The following is a 25429-nucleotide window of genomic DNA, read 5'->3' on the forward strand; positions in this document are numbered from 1 at the left end:
TGGAAACCCAGGGAAAAGCTGATGTGCTGTCAGTTCTGAAGATGATATGCTAACAGAATTATCTCTTGCTCTTGTACTGGGGGCGGGATGGATGGGTGGGCATTGTTTGTTAATGAGGTCAGTCTTTTGTTCTATTCAGGCCTTCAACTGACTAGATGAGGTCCACCTATATTATGGAGGGCAAACTGCGTCACTCAGAGTATACAGATTTAAATGTTAACCTCATCTAAAAATACCCTCACAGAAATACTCAGAATACTATAGTGTTTGATCAGATATAAGGGTATCCTTGCCCAGCCAAGTTGACACATAAAAGTAACTAACCATCACAAATGGAATTTATATTCCACTAAAGTATCAAAATGGATTGTGTGGCATAATAATTATGTGTTGGGAAAACTGCTAGTGAGGAATGATGCCATTGGTATTAGAACGTTCTAGACAGGAATCTATAAATAATTTTACTGAGGTTTTTCATGATCTACTTTTTAACATTCATTGTGATAAATCCCAAAACAAGGCTCCAAAAGGCAGAGTAGTGGGTTATCTTGTTTTGTTTTGTTTTCTTTTTGAAAGAGATGTATGGATTCAAAGTCTAGGTTGTAGCATACAATGTTCTGTAAGATTAATTTATTTTAGATGCTTGTGATTTTCACTTTTCTATGGTTGTTACATACACATCTTTTCTCTTTGCTTTAGCAGCAGGATGTTTTCATTTGGTTCATTATAACAGTGTGGATTATTCATTTTTTCTTTATGATGTGTGCATGTGGGAGGGATAATATAAAGACAAGGTAATTTTCTACAATGATTTCTGAAGGTTTAAAGAACATTTTTGCATATGTTTGCTTTTGAAAAATATAATCTAGGACTTGATTAGCTTATGCAAAGTGAAAAGTTTAGACGCTGCATGAGCTAGTGATTGGTAAATAATTCTGTAAAAAATTTTCATTCTTGAGAGAATTCTTAAAATATAAGATGGTCTTTAAAAAGCTCAGTTCTTTTTTTATGTTAAAAGTAATAACAACACCAAAACCGGTTTGGCTCAGTGGATAGAGCGTCGGCCTGCGGACTGAAAGGTCCCAGGTTCGATTCCGGTCAAGGGCATGTACCTGGGTTGCGGGCACATCCCCAGTGGGAGATGTGCAGGAGGCAGCTGATCGATGTTTCTCTCTCATCGATGTTTCTAACTCTCTATCTCTCTCCCTTCCTCTCTGTGAAAAATCAATAAAATATATTTAAACAAAAAAAAAGTAATAACAACTTCTACAACATCAATACATGTAACTCAGTTGCTCCATCTTCAGTATTCTATAACTGTTTATCCATTCCTCTATTTTAACTTATTTCAGTGTATATTATTTATATATTCCTTTTTAATTGGTTGAGTTGTAAGGGCAAGGCAATTCTGTTGAACTAACATTAATTGGATACCACCATGTATTGGGTACCGTGCCCTGGAACATTTGGTAAGACAAGTAATAGTTAAATTTTAATAGAGTGTAATACATTATATGGTAGAGCTGATTATAAAATGTTGGGAAAACAGAGAGCTGGATTCAACTCATAGTTGTCTTTCAAAATGTCACAAAGGGACTGACATTTCACCTGGGTCCTGAAGGGTAAATAGGTGTTTTGTAGCCATACTACTCTTCTTTTACCTGCCTTTTCTTCAAACTTTGAATAATATCAACCATCTACCTTTTCACTTCTCAGTGTTGATAGCCTTCAGCTGCTGACAAAAACAAACAAACAAAAAACCCCAAAAAACAGTAAAAAAAAAAAAAAATCACCCTGTGGTATAGAATGTTGCTATTACAAATTTAGAGTCTCTCGCCCCAGCTAGTAATGCTTTTTCTTTCTTGTAGAATATATATTTTCTCCTTACTGCTTAGAATATGCTTTATTATCTTTTAAAATTCAGTTCAAATGTTACCTTATTTATGAAGACTTCCATGACCTTAATGGAGGTGTTGTACATAACCTCCATAGTAGTATCAGTCATCATTTATTAAAGTACTAGAGGCCTGTTGCACGAAGAGATTCATGCAATAGGCCTTCCCTTCTCCTGGCTGCCGGCACAGGTTTTCCTCCAGCACCTGGGACCCAGGCCTTCGCTCCGACTGGAGCTGCCTTCAGTCTTCCGTCTTGGCTGCTCCGGCTGGAGCCACCTTTAGTCTTCCATCTTCGGGGCTCCGGCAGTAGTCACCTTCAGTCTTCCGTCTTCGCTGTTCTGGCTCACCTTCAGTCTTCCCTCCACCACTTGGAGCCTACGTATGCAAATTAACCACCATCTTTGTTGGCAGTTAGTTTGCATATCATGCTGGTTAGCCGATGGGAGGCGTAGCGAAGGTACAGTTAATTACCATGTTTGTCTATTATTAGATAGGATAGATAGGATTTCTCTCTCTCTCTTTTTAATTGTTTTATTGCTTAAAGTATTACAAAGAGTATTACATATGTCTCCTTTTTTTCCCACCCTTAACAATCCCCCGGCCTCCCCTACCCCCCAGTGTCTTAAGTCCATTGGTTATGCTTATATGCATGCATACAAGTCCTTCAGTTGATCTCTTACCGCGCCCCCCCCCCCCCCGCCCCTCAACCCTCCCCGGCTTTCCCGCTGTAGTTTGACAGTCTGTTTGAGGCAGTTCTGCCTCTGTATCTATTTTTATTCATAAATTTATAATGGTCTTTATTATTAATGAGTGAGTGAGATCATGTGGTGTTTTTCCTTCATTGACTGGCTTATTTCACTTAACATAATGCTCTCCAGTTCCACCCATGACGTTGCAAATGGTAAGAGTTCCTTTTTTACAGCAGCATAGTATTCCATCGTGTAGATGTACCACAGTTTTCTAATCCATTCATCTACTGATGGGCACTTAGGCTGTTTCCAGATCTTAGCTATGGTGAATTGTGCTGCTATGAACATATGGATGCATATATCCTTTCTGATTGGTGTTTCTGGTTTCTTGGGATATATTCCTAGAAGTGGGATCACAGGGTCAAATGGCAGTTCCATTTTTAGTTTTTTGAGGAAACTCCTTACTGTCTTCCATAGTGGCTGCACCAGTCTGCATTCCCACCAGCAGTGCACGAGTGTTCCTTTTTCTCCACATCCTTTCCAGCACTTGTCGTTTGTGAATTTGTTGATGATAACCATTCTGACAGGTGTGAGATGGTACCTCATTGTTGTTTTGATTTGCATCTCTCGGATGATTAGTGACTTTGAGCATGTTTTCATATGTCTCTTGGCTTTCTGAATGTCCTCTTTTGAAAGGTGTCTATTTAAGTCCTGTGCCCATTTTTTGATTGGATTGTTTATTTTCCTTTTGTTAAGTTGTATGAGTTCCCTATAAATTTTGGAGATTAGGCCCTTCTCAGATATGACATTGGCAAATATGTTTTCCCACGCAGTGGGCTTTCTTGTTGTTTTGTTGATGGTTTCTTTGCTGTGCAGAAGCTTTTTATTTTGATGTAGTCCCATTTGTTTATTGTCTCTTTAGTTTCCAATGCCCTAGGAGCTGTATCGGTGAAGAAATTACCATGTTTGTCTATTATTAGATAAGATAGATAGGACTTCTCTTAATAGACAGCTCTGTGAGGTTATGATTTGTGTCTTTTTTAGCTTATATCCCCAGTAGGGACTCAGTAAAAATGCATTTCCCTTGAGTGATCTTATCCATTCTCAGGTCTTTAGCCACTATAAATAGATTCTAACAGCTCGAACACAATTACAGCGTTGAGTATTGGGGAGGGGGTGATTTTGATGAGTAGGATCAGGGAATACTGGATTTTGAAAATATAGTGTACTTCACCCAGTTAATGTGAGGACCCAGGAATTATGGGAAGAACATTCAAGCATAGAAGCAATGTATACAAAGTCATAGTGGTGGGGGGAAACCTATTTCAGTTAGAAACTGAAAAGTTTGGTATGGTTAGCAAAAAAGGTGCATTCAGGGAAGCTAATACCTGGAAAAGGGAGTAAGAGGTCAAATTATGAGAGACATGCCATGTGTCTTAGTCCACATGGGCTGCTATAAAAAAAATAGCCTAGATTGGATAGCACTTCTAACAGTTCTGGAGGCTGGGAAGTCCAAGATCAAGATCAGGGTATCTGGTGAGGTATGTTTCTTGACTCATAGATAGCTGTCTTTTTGCTGGAACCTCACATGGTACAAGAATTGAGGCATCTCTCTGGATCTCTAGTTGTAAAGCCACTAATCCCACTCAGGAGGACTCTGCCCTTATGACCTGATCACTTCCCAAAGGCCCCATCTCCTGATACCATCACATTGGGGGTTAGATTTCAACATAATGAATTGGGGGAGGAGGGTACAAACTCACTCTAGCACCACGCTAAGGGAAACCACTGAAAGCAAATAAAAATTAGATTTGTATTTTTAAAAGATCTCTATGGTGGCAGATTTTAAGAAGGTTGGAGGATAGCCAATAAGAAGAAAAGAAGAGGACATCTTTTTCTTAGAGGCAGGAGTTAAGGGTAGTTTACATCATGGTTAAGTATGAAGGAGTAAAATATTTGCACTCTGATACCAGGAAAGGTTATCTGTTTTCAGTATCTCTTACTCCTTTTCCCAGATATTTTCTTCCCTAAATGTACCTTTTTTTTGGTATATACAGAGAGTAGTAAATGTTTAGAATTTCTGGCTTAGGAAATGTAACAGGGGAATAACTAGAGTTAACTAAAACATTACTGAATAATGGAGAATGTCCAGTTAAGATTGTAAAATGTGAACTTATCTTGTGGTGCTAGTTAACATATTTAATAACATAACATTTTAAAATTAGAGAATAGGAACACATATATGGCTAGATTTATCCAGCCATATATTGTCAGGGATTGAATGGCAAAATGCAATAGGGTTTTAGGAAAATTGCTGAAATCATTGATCATTTTTCAGAGTAGGTAGGGATGAAATGAATCATGGAGAGGGAAACTGTTCAATAATAGAAAAATAAAATACATGATAGAATAGAAGACTGTGCTCAGAAAGTAACTTCCAAATTTAAGCTTTCAACCATGGAGCAGTTCTACATAATAATGGGGCCCTGGTGTGATTGTGTGGTGGATTGTAAAAGTACAGTAGAGAATTTGGTCAAAGAATGTGAGGCCAAGTCATTAACCACTTCATGAAGATTCATAGTTGTTCAGGATGATATCAAGAATTGTAGGAGAGAGAAAACCTGAGAGTAAGCTCCAGTGAATTTGAGGGTTATTAGAATGCTAGTGATGAGAATGGGGCAAATAGAATGTCACCAAATGGTAGAGAAATTATTTTTGCATGAAGCCAGAGGACAAACGGTTTAAAAAATATACTTTTCAGTTAAGAAAATAATAACTCAAGCTTCAAGCTCTCAGTCTTGGGGTAGAAGGTAAGGAAAAGAGAGCTGAGTTCTGCTTAAGAGCAGTGAAAGGAGGAAGGTAGTGTTTTGGGAGTGTCTGGCACTTGTTTAGAAAGTTTAGAGATCTTCAAAACAAAACAAAAAAATAACACAATAAACCTCACCCCCCAAAAAACATAGTTTAGAGATCCAAAGGGCACAGGTAGGAGTGTTCAAAACTAGTTCTGAAGGGAAAATTCTGATCTAGATAGGAAATTCTCTGAGATAGGAAAGTTCTTTAACCATCTTGCAATTATTCTTGTTCTAGTTATATGGCTTGGGAGATTGTGATTTATTTTCTTATTTATGATCCTTTCTCATCCTATCTTTAAGAGAGTGAATTCTTCTTTGACTAGTATTATTTCCTCCATTGTTCTCCTGAATTAGGCACTATTAACAGACCTCCTTCACACTTTTTCTCCTTATCATTTAAGTAGAGCCACCCTATGAAACTCTGCTTTCTTTTCTATCTTAGGACATTTTGCCTTGACCTTTCCCCCATTGATTTTGTAGGATTTTCAATTTGATATTTGTCTTGGGCATTACACAGAGACCTAAGCGCTTGCTGTAATGCCATTATATCTAGTAAATCCAGAACCAATTTGAAAACCTTTCAGTACTCATTTTGGGTGCTATACATTACCATTCCCTACATTACTATTGCCCAGTCTGCAAAGGGCATCTATATAAATAAAGAGCCAGGGGCCATCGCAACCAAATGGACAACTGAACAGACAACTGAACAGGCTGAGTGGGGCGACAAGGCCGGCAGGGGGCTTAGTGAGGGATGACCAAACGACTGAACAGCAGGCTGTGTGGGGCAACCAGGCCGGCAGGGATGACAGTGAAGGACGACCAAACGACTGAACAGCAGCCTGTGTGGGGCAAGCAGGCTGGCAGGGGGCCAGTGAGGGACAAACAGGCCAGCAGAGGGGGGCAGTGAGGGGCAACCAGGTCAGCAGGAGGCACAGTTGACAGCATCCAGGCTGGAAGGAGGGGCAGTGAGGGGCGAGTAGGCCAGCAGAGGGGTGGCAGTTTGGGGCGACCATACCAGCGGGGGGGACCGTGAGGGGTGACCAAGTCGGCGGGGGGGGGGGGTCAGTTGGGGGCAACCAGGCTGGTGGGAGGGGGCAGTTGGAGGCAACCAGGTCGGCAGGGGGGGGCAGTTAAGGACGTCCAGGCCGGCATAGGGGGCAGTGAGGGGCGACAAGGCTAGCAGGGGGACAGTAAGGGGCAACCTGGACGTCACGGGGGGCAGTTAGGGGCAACCAGGCTGGTGGGGGGAACAGTTGGGGGTGACCAGGTTGGCGGGGGTGGGAAGTTGTGGGCCACCAGGCCGGCAAGCAGAGTCAGTTAGGGGTGATCAGACAGGCAGGCAGGTGAGCAGTTAGGAGCCAGTGGTCCCAGATTGTGAGAGGGATGTCCAACTGCCGATTTGGGTCCGATCCTCAGCCTAAACCAGCAGTTGGACATCCCCTGAGGGGTTCTGAATTTGAGAGGGTCCAGGCTGGGATGAGGGACACCACTCTCCCCCCCCCCCTCCCCTCCCCCCCCGCACAAATTTCATTCCCCCGGCCTCTAGTTATTACATAAAGGGTACAAACATCTTCAAATATGGGGTCTAGGTCACTTTGCCAGTTGTTTTAGGTTTCTATACCCAATTCTAATGTGTAGGAAGAGAAGGTTTTCCTCACAACAACAACAAGCAATGCTCTGGACAGTAGTTGGGTATCCTACAATTCAACTCAATTCCCACACTGTCTATCTGAAGATAGTATCGGATTCCACAGCCTAAGCGTTCAGCCCTACAAGACTGCTTTCTGCCCCCACTTCTGATGCCATCACAAGCCCAGGCAACATGTTAACCTGTGCTTCTGACTGACCCTCTATAAATTAGTCTGGGGCTCTAGTAAGGTCTCATTGAGGTCATGTCATCTTCCTCTGAAGTTGAGCTGAGAACCAGCTCTTTCCGAAACTGCCCACTAGTGGTCTGCTTCAGGAACTACTGACTGCAAGGCCACCCGTAGAGAGGTGGCTGAAGACAGTTGTTGGTCTGGCCTGTCAGGAGCCCAGGACAGGCCCCACCCTAACCGCTCATGTTTAATTTCGTACCTAACACCTCTGTACATTATATCTGTGTGGGATTTTTTAAAAAAATATGTTCTTTATTGATATCAGAGAAAGGAAAGGAGAGAGGTAAAAAGTCAATGATGAGAGAGAACCATCAGTCGGCTGCCTCCTGCACGCCCCTACTGGGAATCATGCCCACAACCGTGGGCATGTGCCCTGACCATGACCTCCACACTGGCTGAACTGTTGTGGGATTTTTATCAAGATATTAAAACTATACTGGTCTCTCTCACTAAACTATAAACTCTTTGAGAGCAAAGTATGTATCTGACTAACCATTTTCCTAGTACTTATTAAGTATTTAATGCTGAGCCAGTACCTGATTTAATGTGTGTTGATTTACTGATAGCTTTTCAATATCATCTGTATTTTAAGAGCCATTATTTAGTTTAGTTACTATTTTATCAGCGATAATTAAATTCAACACATATGCTTACTCCACTCTTGGTAGATTATTGTGGCCTGAAGTCTGTTTCTCTTTTCAGTTTAGTGTTGATGGGTTTTGTTGTTGTTGTGGCCAAAATATATTGAGAAGAGCTATTTGAAAAGTTTGATTCCCTCCTCTTTTCAGAATGATTCAGTGTAGTTGTAGTTCTAGACAAGATATCCTATATAATAAAAGCCTAGGTGGCATCACGCCCTCACGTGACATAATCACAAGATGGCCACCATAAGATGGCCACTGCAAGATGGCCGGCAAGGGAGGGGAGTTGTGGGCGATCAGGCCTGCAGGGGAGGGCAGCTGGGAGCAGCCAGGTCTGCAGGGGAGGGCAGTTGGGTGTGACCAGGCTGGCAGGGAGGGCAGTTGGGGGCGATCAGGCTTGCAGGGGCGGTCAGTTGGGGGCGGTCAGGCTTGCCAGGGTAGGGCAGTTGGGGGCGATCAAGCTTGCAAGGGTGTAGTTAGGCATCAATCAGGCCAACAGGGGAATACTTAAGGGTGATCAGGCTGGCAGGTAGAAGCAGTTAAGGGCAATCAGGCAGGCAGGTGAGCAGTTAGGAGCCAGCTGTCCCGAATTGTGAGAGGGATGTCCGACTGCCGATTCCCAAAGGGATCGGGCCTAAACCAGCAGTCGGACATTCCCAAGGGGTCCCAGATTGGAGAGGGTGCAGGCGGAGCTGAAGGACACCCCCCCTTCTGTGCACAAATTTCATGCACTGGGCCTCTAGTTTTTAAATAAATTATCAACTTTTTACCAGCAGGTTCTTTAGTCATACTCTTGATGTCTTCACACAAATATAAAATAATCATTTTTGTCTCATGACTTATTTTGTAACAATTACTATTTCATCTGACAATCTTGTATATTACTTTTCTTGAAGTGCTTTGGTTTGTTCTTTCATTTATTTTTTCAGTCTTCTAAATCCACACTTTTTAAAATATTGATTTTCCTCAAAATGTCTTATAGTCAACAACTCCTATGTCACAACCTATAACCTAGACATTTTTCCTAATAATTAAAAACCTCTACCAAAAACTTACATAAATTATTGATTCTTTATCACTTCAGCATTAAGTTCTTTGTTTCAAAGTGTTTTTTAACCTTTGAGAAATTAGCATCAAATTTAATTCTTGGTTAATAATAATCTATTTTTGCTTCCCCATTCTCAGCCCTTTCTTGAGCCTCACTTGCCAACTTTGAGTTTCAGCTCTCTAGGATTATACTTGAGAGGGAATTGAAATTTATGTCCACAAACTTTCAAAACTTTTCAGCTTTACTTAAACCAACATGATTTTACTTGGATTTGCTTTCTCTTTCATTGAGTTTTTTAATAAAGCAAGTCACTACAGATCTTGATCAGTTCTTTGCTTCTTTTATACCCTGTGTGTGTGTGTGTGTATATTTTTTTTTTCTTTTAAAGAGTCTCTGCTTTGCCCTCACCCACCCACCCCCTTGCTGTTTTTTTCTCTCCACTTTGGGAAAGCTACGAGATTTTAGTGAGATGACTCTCATCTTTACTCCCTAAGTCACAGAGTCCTTTCACTGAAATTTGTTTAGGCCTGAACTAATCAATACATGGTGTGGCATTTATCTGGCCAGACTAATTAACTCAGATCGGTTTAATTGCTGTGAACCATGGGACTTTGAGTTTGTTTGTCTTGTTGGGAGGTGTGGGGAAAGAAACTATGCTATGTTGCTTGCCTGTTACGACCGGGAACTTATAGCCATTTTTCTACTATGATATGAACTAGTCCGATAATGCTAACACAAAGGTGAGTTGAGGAGACTTCAGAAAAATGGAGCAGAAGCCCTAAAAAATCACTCAGGAAGCTCACTTTATTTCTAGATTTTATGTGAACTGAGAGCTAATAAATTGCCCAATTGGAGTATAGTATCATAGTATATAGTAGTATGCCCTGATATATACAGATTTGAAATAGATTTTCTTCTTATAAAAAGTGTGAGCATATTGTATACAATTTGGAAAATAGAAAAAATTATAATTATTTTATAAAATTTGAATTATGCCATGTAAATGTAGGTTCCTTTTTTATACCATATTTTTTAGCATTTCACATGATAAACTTTTAAAATGGCATTTTAATTATTACATAATGTTATTTTGGGTGGCTAGTCCACAGTAGTAGTCCTCTATTGTTGGACATTTTTAAATTATATCTCAATTTGAGATGATACTATGAGCTATTTAACTGTTTCCTTTGGCCAGCCTTACGGTAATGCCCATTTTAAGTGACTCCTTACTCTTTTTCCTTGTATGTGTAACTTTTTGTTATTTCTTTTTGTTTTCCTGAAAAAGGTAGAGTAAATTTTGCATGCATCACATTGACTTGTTTACAAAGAGTAGTATTTCCTTAAGTGGGTTCCGTGGATCACTCTTTTTTTAAATCCTCACCCGAGTATATTTTTCCATTGATTTTTAGAAAGAGTGGGAGAGGGAAAGATAGAAATATCATTGTGAGGGAAACACATTGATTGGTTGCATCCTGCACCAGAGCCAGCCTGGGCTGGGTAGGAGCCTGCAACCGAGGTATATGCCCTTGACCGGAACCGAACCCAGGACGACAGGCCGACGCTCTATCCACTGAGCCATATTGGTTGCTCCTTAGGAAATAATTTGTTTATTTCAGGAACAGTATATATTCCTGTAGGCTTTTGGTAAACATTAATAAATTAAGGTCTTCAAAAAATCCAATCATGTATATGCCAGGTCTCTAGCTTTGTTTACTTCATATTTCCTACCAAGGTATTTCACAATAGGATGGAGGTGGGTCTTTTACTGAAAATGTTCTTTACTCTGTTTTACTGTATTCTCATTTTCTTAGTATTAAGTGAGGAAATCCACATTTTCTATAGGAACTGTATTTTCAGTAATTACTTTGAACTTCTAGGTGAACAATTCTAGTTATACACTCTGCTTTTACCACAGTCATTAACACAATTCCTCCTGGTGTTTATTTTCTCAGTAAATATCTTTCATTTATTTTCTAACAATACAGATCTTAATTTTTTAGCAACTACTCTATGACCTAGTTAGTGGTAATTTTAAAGAAAATAGTCAAACTAACAGATCTCCCTGCTTATTCTAGTGATGATTTCCACACACAGAACTTCTTTTGACTCCCACAGCTTACATTATCCTAGAATTGAAACGACTGCAAGACTACCAAAATCACTGGTAATTTTCTAAAATGACTCTCACAATTTAATGTTTTAGTAAGACCTGTTTCTGAGAGTGAGTCACTGTAAAATGTGTCTTTGTTCTGCCCTCTTTCTTTTCATGACTACATACATCCTTTTATTTCCTGTATCTCATGTTCCTTTTATTTGCTTAAAATCCTTATGGGGGGGGGGGGGGGGGAAGGGTCTCATCAGTGAAAGAAAATCATTTTATTTATTTCCCTCTGCCCCACTTTATATACTTCCATTTTCTCTAGAAACATTGCCTCTCATTTGTCATGCCCTAATTTTAATCTTCTTATACTCAGCATATTCCTCTTATGTGTTTTAAATATTTTAAACCCGTTTCACTTTATCACTTAGTTGCTTCACTGTAGTTCTTATTCCTGCAAAATAGGTTAAATAATTTTTTTTCACATAATAACTTGGCAAATCTGGTCAAGGTATTGTCATCACCATATGTCTTCTAAAATAACAGTTAACAGTAGGAAAAGCAGTGGAATAGGGAATAAAAATCATAAAAACTGGATTCTTTTTCTTTTTCCAGTATAATCTTATTACAGAGCCTTATTTGTGATATGAAGAGAACATGATCTAGCATGCGTATCTCACATGACCTGTTTTAAAAATGAAGAGAGAATATGTTTGAAAATGCTTTCAGAATTTTAAAAAATGTTTTGATAATGTATCAAATTTAAGATAATGTATCAGTCAAATACCTTTAAATGAGCACACTGAGTCTGAACAGGAATTAGCTAAAGTAATAGGGAGTGTGTGGTGTTTCAGAGAGGGAACATGTGCAGTAAGGAAGTAATAAGTAAGGTGATTAATTTGGTTTACTAGAAGTAATTTAGGGTGGCTAGAGTGTACATTGTCATGGAAGAGTATCAGGAGATAGGATTGGGAAATATTATGGATGTGCTTGAATGTTTAATTAAAAATTATGCAGCCCTGGCCGTTGTTGCTCAATGGTTAGAGTATCAGCCCTTGAAACCAAGGGTCTCAGTTTTGATTCATGGTCAAGAGCATATACCTGGGTTTCATGATCTGGGCTCGTGCGAGAGGTAACCAGTCGATGTGTCTTCTCTCTCACATTTATGTTTTCCTCCCTCCCATCTTCCTTTCTACTCTCTCTGGAAAGCAATGGGAAAAATATCATCAGGTGAGGATTAACAAAAACAAACAAAAAAGTTATGGAGAATCATTTAAAGATTTAAAAGAGGGAGTGACATAAAATTTGCATTTCCAGAAGTTTATTCTGGTATCTGTGGATCACAGATAGGAGCAGTGGGAGGAGTGTGTGGCTGGAGTTAGGGAGACTTGTGAGGAGGCTGTTGCATTTAATAAAGGTCAGAACTAAGAACTTGATATAACATGAATGTAGAAAGGAAAGGATAGATGCACAAGATGCTGGTGAGATGGAATTTGGAACTTATGTTCTGATTGAATGTGGGTGGTAAAAAGGCATTTACTCAAAGAGAAAAATTTGCAATCATTCTGGGGCAGGCTTGTGGCTTAGATGGATTCTCTGTCTTTCACCGAGATAGAGACTAGAATGATTTTAAAGAAAAAGAGGATAAGTTTGATTTGAAGGATATTAAATTTGAGTTATTTATGGTATATCCAACTGCAAATACTTTGTTTTCAGTTGGAAAAAGGAGAGAGGATTTGGGACTTGTCTGTGTTGTAGTAAATCAGTGATGGCGAACCTATGACACACGTGTCAGAGGTGACACGCTAACTCATTTTTTTGGTTGATTTTTCTTTGTTAAATGGCATTTAAATACATAAATATCAAAAATATAAATCTTTGTTTTACTATGGTTGCAAATATAAAAAAATTTCTATATTTCTGTATGTGACACGGCACCAGAGTTAAGTTAGGGTTTTTCAAAATGCTGACACGCCGAGCTCAAAAGGTTCGCCATCACTGTAGTAAATGAAGCTTTGACTTTGGATCAGATTGCCTGAGCACAGGGCAAGGTCACTTGTTGCATCCTATTCTAAAAATTTACCCCTTGAGAAATGAATAGTTCTTCAGAGACAAGGATACACATACCTCCTTGTAAGTCATATTCCATTGACTTGCAGTCAATCCAAATCTGCGTCTCCTCTTCAAAATCTGTTATAAGGATTCCCTGGATATGTAATATAAAGATACTATTCTTTACTCTAAGTAAAACTTAAATTTTTTTTTAGTTTGTATTATTTAATATTGTTTACACTGTTAAAGATGTCTCCATTTTACATCCCCTCCCCTCACCACACTGTTGTCTGTGTCTATGGATTATGCATATTTGTTCTTTGGCTAATCCCTTCACTTTCTTTCATGCAGTCCCCTCCCCACCCCCACCCTCTGACAGCTGTCAGTCTGTTCCATATATCCATGTCTCTGATTCTGTTTTGTTTGTCAGTTTATTTTGTTCATTAGGTTACACCTTTAAGTGATATCATATGGTATTTGTCTTTCACAGACTGGATTACAGTATTTCCCTTAGCATAATAACCTCTAGACTTGTCCATGCTATTGCAAAAGGTAAGAGTTTTAATTTGATAAATGCATGCATCACCCCCGCGAGGGGTTTTCCCCCTTTAATTTCTTTATTTGCACAGATTTTATTTAAAAGGCATTTTTATTACTTTTGAAAAAGGTATTTTTATTAATTTAAAAAATACTATCAATTTATACAAATACATTTTTAATCCAAGAGAGTTCTAGTAATTGCAGTCATTATTTTTGTTTTTCTAACTTGGAGTTTACTATAAATTGGTTATCAAATGCTTTTTATTAATTTATCCTCATGAAGTCTATACGCTAACATAACATCAAAAATTCAATTTATTGTAGTAGCATACCTGAAAACCCCATCTTGGTATTTAACTGTAAAGCCAATTTTTTATTGTATTTATTTGGCAGCTTTTTGGGGAACTTCAGCCTTTCCCAAGCTATATCTTAAATTATGAGTTATTCCCATTCTGCTTATTTCCTGTGTTCTACCAGGTTATTGGCCTTGAGAAGTTCTACAAGCGGTGCTTTAACTTCTCCCCATAATGCCATTGTTACCTAGGTTCTTGATGTACTCTTCTTTAAAGTTTCTCTGACCTGATTGCTCAGTTTTCTTTTCCCTTTGGTCAGTGGCAGTTTCATAACTAAGCTGCTTATTGCCACCAGGAGGCCAGATGGAGTGTGGACACAGGACTATAGTGACAGAAAGAACGCTTGCTGCACTGCAAGGGCTGCTGTGATGGATATGACTGCTGCAGTAGGTTCTACAGATATTATTTTAGAGGAGCAATTGCCCATCATATATGGGTCCTTTAAAACTCAAGGACTGCCAGCGCCTGTAATTTATAGTCATACTCAAACATTTTTTATGACCGCACCCAACTGTGCAGGGGGAGAAAGATAGTGAATTGATTCCTAAAAACATTTAAAAGACGTGTAGTTAAAATGTCTATAGTAGACTGGCAAAAATAATGAAAAGCCAATTTTTTTATAGGCCTCTTGAGCTCAGTTCATGATTTTTTTTTAACAAGTAGCCCTTCCTTTATTTAGACCTGCAAACACTAACTGCTGACTACTTCTTAATGTGCTTTTAAAATCGTTTCAAGGGTATTCACAGATATCTGAGAACATCTTTTAGTTTCACAAATCACTATGCATTTGAAATGCAGTGTAATGCCAGTGGAGAAAGTATATATGAAATGATGCTGAAATTTTATAATTGTTTATTGAACAGTGACATTTTAGTGATAAGCAGTATTTGGTCCTTTGTGTATTTCTGCCACAGGAAAGAAGGGTAATTCCCAACTGTTGAATTTAAATTCTAAACCTATATAGAAATCCAGATGCTAGCAAATAAATAGAATTCCTGTTAGGTTTTTTTAAAATTGTAAATCAGATTTACATGAGAGACGATTATATTTATTTCTTTGATTTCTCTGACAATAGCATAAAAAATACCATTCCCAAATTCTTGATTCATCTTAGTATAACTTTTCTTCCAATTCCTTGGATTATAATCTGTGGAAAGTCTGTCTCATCAGAGTACAAGAATTTTGTATTGTTTTCTTTTTTCTCTTTCCCCATCAGCTCTGACGTTAAGCCATTCTTTCAGTTATAGTCAAAGGGGAGACATGCATGGGTGATTTGCAGTTAACTACTTGCCTCCAAGCATATAAGTGCCTCGACTTCACATTTAATCATGATCATGCCTTATGCCATACTCTTGCTCTTTTGTCTTAGCACCAACAGATGGTGGTATAAGACCCCTGGGGCAATCTAAGGTTGTAGCAGTACATCTTCTGGTTAGAAAAGGAAGGATTTTACTATGGAAAATTGGGTTCAGTTCTTTTTGGCTTCTTGCTTAAAAAAAATTAATGGAAATTTAGTGTGAGGTTTTCAGGTGGTACCTTAAAAACTTATTTGAATCCATGAAACAAAACAAAAGCAAAAAGGCAAATTATCCTGTCTAATAATAGACAAACATGGTAATTGACTGTACCTTTGCTACACCTCCCATTGGCTAATCAGCATGATATGCAAATTAACCGCCAACAAAGATGGTGGCTAATTTAAATACTGCAGGCAAATCCTGCTGCGCTGCCCCACCTGGGGCTGGCGGCAGCGTGATCCCCAGTCGCTGGCCGCCCCAGTGCGGGATCTGGGCCTGTGGTGTGTGGGGCGGGGCGGGCAGGGCGGGTGGGGCTGGCGGCAGTGAGATCCTCAGCCACTGCCCGCCCCACCGCAGGATCCGGACCTGCCCTGTGCTGGACGGGGCGGGAGGGGCAGGCAGCAGCACAATCCCACCCCAGCCCAGAATCCGGGCCTGTCATGTGCAGGGTGGGCCAGGCGGGGTGGGCGGCAGCACTATCTGAGCAGCCGCCCGACCCAGCTTAGGATCTGGGCCTGTCATCTGCAACCGGGGGAGATGGGGCAGACACCACGGGATTGGGCGTGCCATCTGCCACCAGGGGAGCGGGCCTAAGCCAGCAAGTAGTTATCTCCCGAGGGGTCCCAGACTGTGAGAGGGCACAGGTTGGGCTGAGGGACACCCCCCCCCCCCCACACACACACACACACACCAGTGCACAAATTTTGTGCACCGGGCTTCTAGTATTTTATAAATGGGCTTGTTAAAAAGACAACTGCTATGTTTATGTCCCCATCATGTGCACATGACATTTTGAGTAATTTGAATTGTAAGAAATCTAGTAAGTGACAGCATACAAGAGGACAGGTTTCATCTATTTTTGCTTAAGTTTTCTGTTGTAAAAAATACCAGTGGTTGCCAGGTGACACACATTTCAGTTTGTTAGTTCAATAGAATCTGAAGTTGCTGTTTATGCTCTGTGATTAGTATGATTGGTGACTTTTAGACAAGTCTACTTCATTTTTCTGGGTATCTGTTTATTTCAACTAATAAATAAGGTTGTTTTAAGTACTACAAATGTCTTTTGTAGTACATAAAATGTTAGAAACTCAAATAGTACTGGCTGTGTGAAAATGCACTATGCTTATGCTAGGTAAAGAAAATGCATGGTTGGAATTTCAACATTGTATAATCTTGGTTACTTGATTGATCTGTAGTATCAATGTCATGGATAAACACATATAAATAAATTGCAAATTACTTTTTCAAAGATAATAAATACATGGAAGTGTAATTATCTATATACTTTTCTATTGCTTCAGCCATTTGACAACTCGAGCTTCTCTTGATGTTAAGAGAGTGTTATGGTTCTGTAACCCTGGGTAGTCAAGAAGTGCACAGCATAGTGGTTCTTAACTTTTTGACCAGAACCTGTGGTTAGAAATACATTTTACATAAAGTAGGCATACACATACAGTTAATTATACATGTGCATATGTGTAATTCAAAGTTTCACTAACAGTGTTTTTACCTTACCCCAGGCAAAATTTTTCCTATTCTTTTGTTGTTTTGGCTGGTGGTGTTCATTCTGGTCTCTCTTCAAGAAATTGCTGGACCTTGTTCACCAAATTCATTTCAGAGTTTCTAATGGATAGTGCAGTTTGAAAAACTGCACTAATCGGCACTTACTATAAAGAAATGCATTATTTTTGTAGAATTTCTCAAATTATTTTATTAAAATTATTTTTCTACTCTATTGATCACATTAGCTACTAAATCTTCAGTGTTCTCTCTTATTAGTTTGTATATCTAAAGTATGTAAAGATAGAGGATCTATACATACTAGTAGAAACAATTTTAAATTGAATTTTTTAATGAGCTTACCACTCTATCTTTAAACATATGCTATGTCTCTCTCTTTTTTTTTAATGTTTTTATTGATTTCAGAGAGTGGAAGGGAGAGAGAGAGAGATGGAAATATCAATGATGAGAGAGAATCATTGATTGGCTTCCTCGTGCACGCCCCCTACTAGGGATCGAGCCCACAGTCTGGGCATGTGCCCTTGACTGGAATTGAACTCAGGACACTTCAGTTCACAAGCTGACACTCTACCCATTGAGCCAAACCGGACAGGGATGCTATGCTTCTTCATTGTTCAGCATCAAATAGCAATTTTAAGTTTTATTTCCTTGAGTTTTTCTTTATTTGCATCATCATTCCAGATGTTCTTGTTATCTTTTAATAGGTCATGCTTTTAATAATAGATACATGAAGTAAGTTGGTTTCATTGAAAGGTTCTTTATATATATTTTTTACCAAAGAAAGAAGTAGGGGGTCTCTTGACTTTCTATATCACTGAATCTGTTCACTACTTCTTCTCATCCTTAGAGGTGGTTTGAAGAGTTGAATGAAAAACATAGTAGTCATATAGAACTATAGTTTCCTCTATCTCTCCATATAAAGTGATATGAGGTGGGTTTTTTGCTCATTTAATTATTATTTTAAAAATTTATGATAGTATATAGCAAACCATAGAATTTATATATACAGGGTGGGGCAAAAGTAGACAACTGTAAACCTAGTTTTGCCCCAGCTTATATATAGTGTCCAAAAAAACTCTTAATTTTCACTCCTTTTCAGGTTTAACTGATTTGAAATAATGTGAAGTCAGGCTAAGCTTTGAACAAAGAAAATTTATCCTAAAGTGCCACTAGACTTTTTTTTTCTTTTATGGAAATACATAAAAGATAAAGTTTATGGTACAAAACTGGCAGCAGTCGACAAATTGAGGATGCATATGAAATGAAGTTGACAAATGAAATGATTTTTGATGTTTGTGATTCCATTGCTTTGCATTATCAGCAGTGCTTGGACCAGAATGGTCATCAGTTTCAAAACAGGCATTTACAAAAAAATTATTCATTTCTGTAGATTCTTTTAAATCTTGAAAATGAACTATCTCTAATAATAAAAGCATAATATGCAAATGACGGAACGACTATCGGATGACCTTCTGGATGAAGCCGAGGCAGCCAGGGCTGTGAGGGCTGAGGCAGCAAAGGCCTACTTTTGCACAAATATCATGCATCAGGCCTCTCATATGTTAATAAACACTGATTTTTTAATCATCCCAAGTGTGTAAACCTATGTAAAAATAGTACACTGTTACAGAATTCAGAAGGGAGATCGAAAAAAAGACATTCCTACTCTGAACAGACAGGCTTGGAACTGACATTGAAAAGTAAGTTTAGTATACAATTGGTATATTCAAAAAGAATTCCTTTATAATCTGACTGTAGATAGAGAAAAGACTGCATTATAAAGTGTTTTGTACAAATAAAAACTCAAAAGGAGGTCGTGGAAATGAAGGTAATTTTATATAAGTTGCATACATTTGAATCCATACTGAACAGATTTTTATTTAGATGGTGAGAATTCTTGAAGAATGTATTGTATATAAAATTGTCAGGCTATTGTTGAAGATTTTCATTGAAGCTCTTTGTATATATCTCTTTCAGATATGGAAACAAGTGAAAAAATCCAAGGAAGTGGGATACTTCAGTTGTTTTCAAGCCTGTTGATTCCACAGTCTTCCTGTACAGCCAAAGTAGCTAACATCATAGCTGAAGTAGCCAAAAATGGTGAGGTTTTCCTCAAGAACTTTTCTGCTGGGAACATCTTCAGTTTTACACCTTAATTGTCAGTATGTTTTATTAATTTATGTTTTAATTTTGTAGATTAGACATTTTCAATTTTTTTATATTTCCTTTGCCTTTTTCATGTAATTGTTAAAAATGACTATATTTATAGTCATTTTATTTATACATTTCACATCTGCTATTCCCTTCTTTTAGAGTTGAATTAAAGGAAAACACTACTAGTCCTTGCTGTACCTATATCATTTATTACTTTGGTTATAGGATTCTTAAAATTGCCACTGAGTCATTTATCTTTATTGTCACAGAGAGCTTAGCTTATTCTTTTCAGTGTATATATTGTTTGTATTGTACCCAGGTTTGAACTATTTATTTTTAGTCTGGTCTATCCTCCTGACATTGGCACTTGACAGCAACAGAGCAATTAGAATATATGTTCTGTTTTCTGCATTTACCTTCAAGGGAAACATTTATTTTTTAAATTTCCATTTAAAAATACTCTGGAAAAATAATAATGACAACAAAGCTTAGATCATGTAATAGCTAATCCATCCCATTACATATAGTTTACATCTAATAAGAGATTCTTTGCAAGAATTTATTGTAGCAGAAATATTTGCATATGATTTTTTAATTTGGTCAATTTGAGAAAACCCTGACTTAAAGCAGTTTTTAACATTAAGGGAGGACCATACTAAATGTAATACCTTTAGTTTGTCTCAGTTTATGATTTGATACTATTTTTAGGCATTTTATTTTAGTAAGTTGCATATGTTATACTTTAAAGAAAAAATTTTTTTAAATTCTGGCCTCATTTGTGTAATCACTATGGCAGGTGGCATTGTACGATACTAATGTATGTTGTTTTTGGCCCAGTAAAACAACTTGTTCATAAATGTATTACCAAAAAGAAAATTACCATGAAATTCTTTTCATTTGTTTAGAGGTTCTCAAAATGTCTTTCAGGCTTCTGTAAGGTTTTTATATGTAAATCACGACTAGCTATTGTAATTATATTATCACTATACTGTGCTTTGGATTTCAGCTAGTCATGAATGTTCAGGTCTTGAAATATTTCATGTACTTCAAGCAGATTTGAATTGCTGTGAATAGATAGTGATTACCTCAGGACAACAAAGAACTTCTGAAGCAGATTTAGTTTGAAAATAGATCCCCCTCAGAAATGGTTTGTTAATCTAGACCACCACTGTCTGACTCTTAGATGCAAAGCAGCTTTATTTTTAAGATCAAGTAGTTGATTTATAATCTCATTAGGATCACAATATAGATTTCCAGAAACTAGGGAGGTAGATAGTAGGTACCACTTTGAGAGAGGATGACCATCAGTCATTCTGTAATAGTATCTATATTTCTGTATGTAGATCAATGATATATATTATTTTAAACATATTCCTGAAAAATTACTGGTATGTTTTCACATTTATCCATCTGAAGTAGGTAACTTCATGTTTTTAATACTAGCTAATGAGGGCTGAACTGCTTACTTAAAAAGTAAATTGCCTGAAAAGCAAAAGGTTTTGGAAGAAGTTTACTTTCTCCAGGGACTGGCAATGTTGCTTTTACATTGACTGAAGAAGCTGAGGAATATACTAATTTTATCTTTATTCTTTTTTTGAATGGAGCTAATTGAAATATAACATTGTGTATGTTTAAGGTTTTTTGTTTTTGTTTTTTTTTAATTGGTTTCAGAGAGAGGGAGAGAGAGATGGAAACATCAGTGACGAGAAGAGAATCATTGATTGAATGCCTCCTGTACACCCCACTGGGAATTGGGCCCACAACCTAGGCATGACCAGAGTTGAACTATGACCTCCTGGTTCACGTGTCAATGCTCAACCACTGAGCCACTCTGGCTGGGTTAAAGTATTCTTTATATGCTTTGGAATAAAATATAAAAAATTCAGTTCAGAACAGTTTTACTTGATCCACAATTTTCCTGTAATTATTTACCCTTTATCATTTCAAGAACACTGAATATTGATTATAGCATCAAAAATTTGAAAGATAGGTTGATATAGACAATTAGAACATAAAAGCAAAGAAAAATAGTAATTCATCAATGCTGCCATTGCCTGAAGAATACTAACAAAACAAATAAGCAAAACAATAAGATATAACCACAGATTCCATTTATGAAAAGAATGCAAATCATTCTGTTCCTAAATTTTTGTAGTCATTTAAATATGCCCCTGTTGGAATCTAGGCATTGAGAAAGATGAAAAGAATAATGAATATCTCTGCCTTTAATTTGATTAATTTGAGTTGATGACAAGTTATTTTAAGGTTTGAAATCTATAAAGATTCTAAAGTAATTATTAATTTAAGAGGTAGACAAGTAGACTGATGTGTCATCTTCTATAGTCATTGAATTCATGGAAGTATATAGCATAATTTTCAGTAGGTAATAGAATATCTCATACATACTACTGAGTTCAAAACAAAACATTGACAATATACTTAAAGGTTAGCTTTAGAAGTAAGAAAGTACTCTTAATCTTTGAGTTTAAATTATAGAGGATTTTCAGTAATCTAGAGGTAAGTAAGAAATATGATAGAAATGCAATCCTTTATTTAGGTAGAGAGGAATACCTCTTGACTTATAGCTATAGTTAGGGGGAAAAGAAGCTGCTTCAAAGGTAACAAGCAGTTCACATATTAGCCCTATATGATATGTTCTAAGAATTTGAAAATGAAAGGAAAGAGGGATATTGTTTATGAGGGTACTTGTGGTACCATTTAAGGAGTTGACCCTCTCTGAAAGTGAGTGTGAAAGGATTAAGTAGGATAAATTATTGGTGGAAGAACTAGATCTTTATTGATTAGAACATTCAGTAAGTCGTGATATTCAAAAGGATGATTCTAATATTGGTTATTAGAGAACTTTCATCAATTAGTTATCTTCATATCCTTAAATTTTGTTAGTCCCTCATGAGACACTGTATAAAAGTTTGTCTAATCATGACTATGATGGTATCATTGGGAGTTGTTAAATTTAGAATGGTATATTATAAAGCCAAGGAAAGAAAAATGTTTGAAGTATAAGAATACGTTTTGTGCTTTAGACCAAATGTATGGGTACAACAGTAGATATGAGTGATCCATGAAATGAATTTTAATAAAGAGTAGGAATGAAGATAAGGAATAGATGGTTCTTTTGAGTCTTATCAATGGAAAAGGATTTATTTATAACTAGAGGCCTAGTGCCTGAGATTCGTGCACTGGGAGGGGGGTTCCCTCAGCCCGGCCTGCTCCCTCTGGCAGCCTGGGAGCCCTTGGAGGATTTCTGACTGATGGCTTAGTGCTGCTGTGGAGGCGGGAGAGGCTCCCACCACCGCGCTCACCAGCTGCGAGCCTGGCTTCTGGCTGAGCAGCGCTCCCCCTGTAAGAGCACACTGACCACCAGGGGCAGCTCCTGCGTTGAACATCTGTCCCCTGCTGGTCATTGTGCATCATAATGACTGGTTGTACCACTCTTCAGTTGATTTGCACATTAGCCTTTTATTATATAGGATGATTCACTTGAACCTTTTTAAAAATGCTGTATTTTAAATTTTTAGAGAACATACAGTGAAAATTATGCAATTTGATGGCCTAGTTTAAAACTGTAGTACAGTAGCCCTCACTTAGTGTCATTAATAGGTTCATGGAACTGTGGTGAAACAATGGATGACAAAACCGATTTTACCATAGGCTAATCTGATATAAACAAGAGTTAGATTTCTACTGCATCTCATCAGCATTATAACAAAACAGCATTGAACGGAACAAGTTGTTTGAGGACCTGCTGTACTTTAATTATCAGGCTCATGGAAAGACCATTATCAGTTTCTCTACCATCATATGCTGCTTCATAAGCACATCCAATTATTATAAGAAGATGGTGATAAATTAGGTATAAAGTAAGTTAATTAAAAATCCTTTTGGTTTATGGCAGACTGTCAGCAAAGGAAAATATGACTCCACTAATTTTTTGTGTACTTGTTTCATGAAGTATGTAGTAGAGTAGCAATGGTAATTTTGAACAGAAATGTACTCTTCAAATAGTAAGCCACCTTAAACATTTTAATAATAAGTATTTTATTAAGGAACATGATTTGTGTAACTTGTGAATTTTTAAATTTTTAATTAAATATGTCTCTTATTTTCAGAGTTTATGCGAATTCCGTGTGTGGATGCTGGATTGATTTCACCACTGGTGCAGCTACTAAATAGCAAAGACCAGGAAGTGCTGCTTCAAACGGGCAGGGCTCTAGGAAACATATGTTATGATAGCCGTAAGTGTTGAAATATCAGTGATACACTTAAAAACTTTTGTTAAAGATTATGATGTTCAGACTGATTTCCCTTTTAGTGTTAGCATTGTCCGTTCTAGGCTAAAGACACTAACATGGGCCTGTATGACAGCTCTGCACATTTAGTAGAACTGGTGGAAATATGGGCCATACTAGTCTTAACTAAGAAATTATAGGAAATGATAGTTCTTTTCCTCTGCTATCACAAATTATATTTTTAGAGGAAAGTAAGTTAGTTTCTAAGAAATTGGGAATTTAATTAAATATATCTGTATCTTTTTAATTAGGTTTTATTAAAGTACTATCTCTGAATAAGAATGTTTATGAACACAGTTTTTTAAAGTTTAGAAGTCTGTCCAAATACATTTTTATTTCATTTTTTTAAAAAATATATATTTTTTTATTTCAGAGAAGAAGGGTGAGGGAGAGAGAGAGAGAAACATCAATGTAAGAGAGAATCATTGATCAGCTGCCTCCTGCACACCCCACATGGGAGATCAAGCCCACAACCTGGGCATGTGCCCTTGACTGGAATCAAACCTGGGGCCCTTCAGTCCACAGACCAATGCTCTATCCACTGAGCCAAACCAGCTAGGGCAGTCCAAATACGTTTTTGCAATTCAGTAAAACCATTCATAAAAACCATTACCTTCTCAAAAGCTAGATTGGCCTACTACGTCTGCGTTGAGTCCATTCCTATTTGTCACAAAGCCATTGTCATCCTCACCCTTTTCTGTCATATACTGTTGTAGGCAAAAAGAAAGCAAGAATGTGGATATGGATATATTGCAAAAATTTTGCACTTCCTGCTTCTCCTTTGCTACATATATGTAAAGCAAAATATAGAAAAATTTTGAGTATATTTAATTTAATTAGATTTATTCTGATTTTCCCTAGATTTATATTTTCTGAGCCCAAAACAAATACTTTAAATTTCACCCTTAAAGTCTCCTAGGAATTTAATTCTATTATATAACTAGGATAACTTTTATTGCTTATTTTCTCCATTGAGTTTATAATTCACTTTTTACATGAGTTCTATTTTGGTATAAACACACAAGACAAAGCCTTTTTATAATAGGCAATGTTTCCAATAGTGGTTTGTGCACATAAACCAGATATTACATAAGGTCATAAACATATTCATTTATGATAAGAGAAAGAAATAGAAAAAAGGATTAAAACTACAGCTTTCAGTCATATTGTCTGTAGCTGTGGTGGTAAGGTTAGTCTTATTTATTCTTCCTTTCCTTCCTTTTTCTGGAACATTAACTATTATGTCTGGGGGAATAGATGCTAGTTCTTTCTTTGCTAGAATATTAACTTTATTTACAAAATTCTAGTGCTGTATGTTTATAATTTGCATTTTCATATTTAATGTTCTTATTAAACACCATAGCTTACAATGTTAGTTTTCAAGAATGAACCACTTATTTATATTTTATATGATTAATTTTAACAATATATATTCTAAAGACTTCTACAGAGTAATTGTGAATGATTGATGGCATGTACTTGGAGAGCATTGATCATTACTATCCTGTGTTTATTTTTAGAATTTAAGGCTATCAAAAGTATTTTTTAATCTTGTTTAGTTCAGGTATTCTTGAATTACCCATTGTTTGAACATAGGAGATACCTCTTTTGTGTACTTTTGTTTTGAGTTTCACTTAATGGTAAAATAGAAGAAACACCCATAGTGATTTATTGTTTCATGTTGCTCTGTTGTTATGGGCAGAGTAATTTTATTTCCTGTGTACTAATGAACCTTGAAGTTAAGGTAATGTCTAGTTAATATGATTGTTATTTTGATGAAACCACAGTCCATTATTATAGTGTTTTTATCATATCCATTCACTCTGTTCTTACAAGGTATACAGTAGAAAATCTTTAGGCTATGATGTTCGTTTTTTAA

The 25429-nt window shown here is 37.3% G+C and overlaps 1 protein-coding gene across 14 annotated transcripts in view; it reads left to right on the top strand.

The window, feature by feature from the left end:
* The window catches only part of RAP1GDS1 (Rap1 GTPase-GDP dissociation stimulator 1), a 141604-nt gene that overhangs the window by 42436 nt on the left and 73739 nt on the right, over positions 1-25429 (top strand). For all 14 annotated transcript variants that reach the window (XR_004972788.1, XM_036340173.1, XM_036340164.1 and 11 more), the window contains 2 exons: positions 19064-19186; positions 23371-23496. Coding sequence is in view for 13 of the 14 variants with exons in the window: in XM_036340173.1 (XP_036196066.1) it covers positions 19064-19186; positions 23371-23496 (249 nt within the window). In the remaining variant the exon portion in view is untranslated. The remainder of the gene's footprint in view (positions 1-19063; positions 19187-23370; positions 23497-25429) is intronic.

This window comes from Myotis myotis, unplaced genomic scaffold, assembly GCF_014108235.1.
Source record: "Myotis myotis isolate mMyoMyo1 unplaced genomic scaffold, mMyoMyo1.p scaffold_m19_p_1, whole genome shotgun sequence".
NCBI classification, from domain to species: domain Eukaryota; kingdom Metazoa; phylum Chordata; class Mammalia; order Chiroptera; family Vespertilionidae; genus Myotis; species Myotis myotis.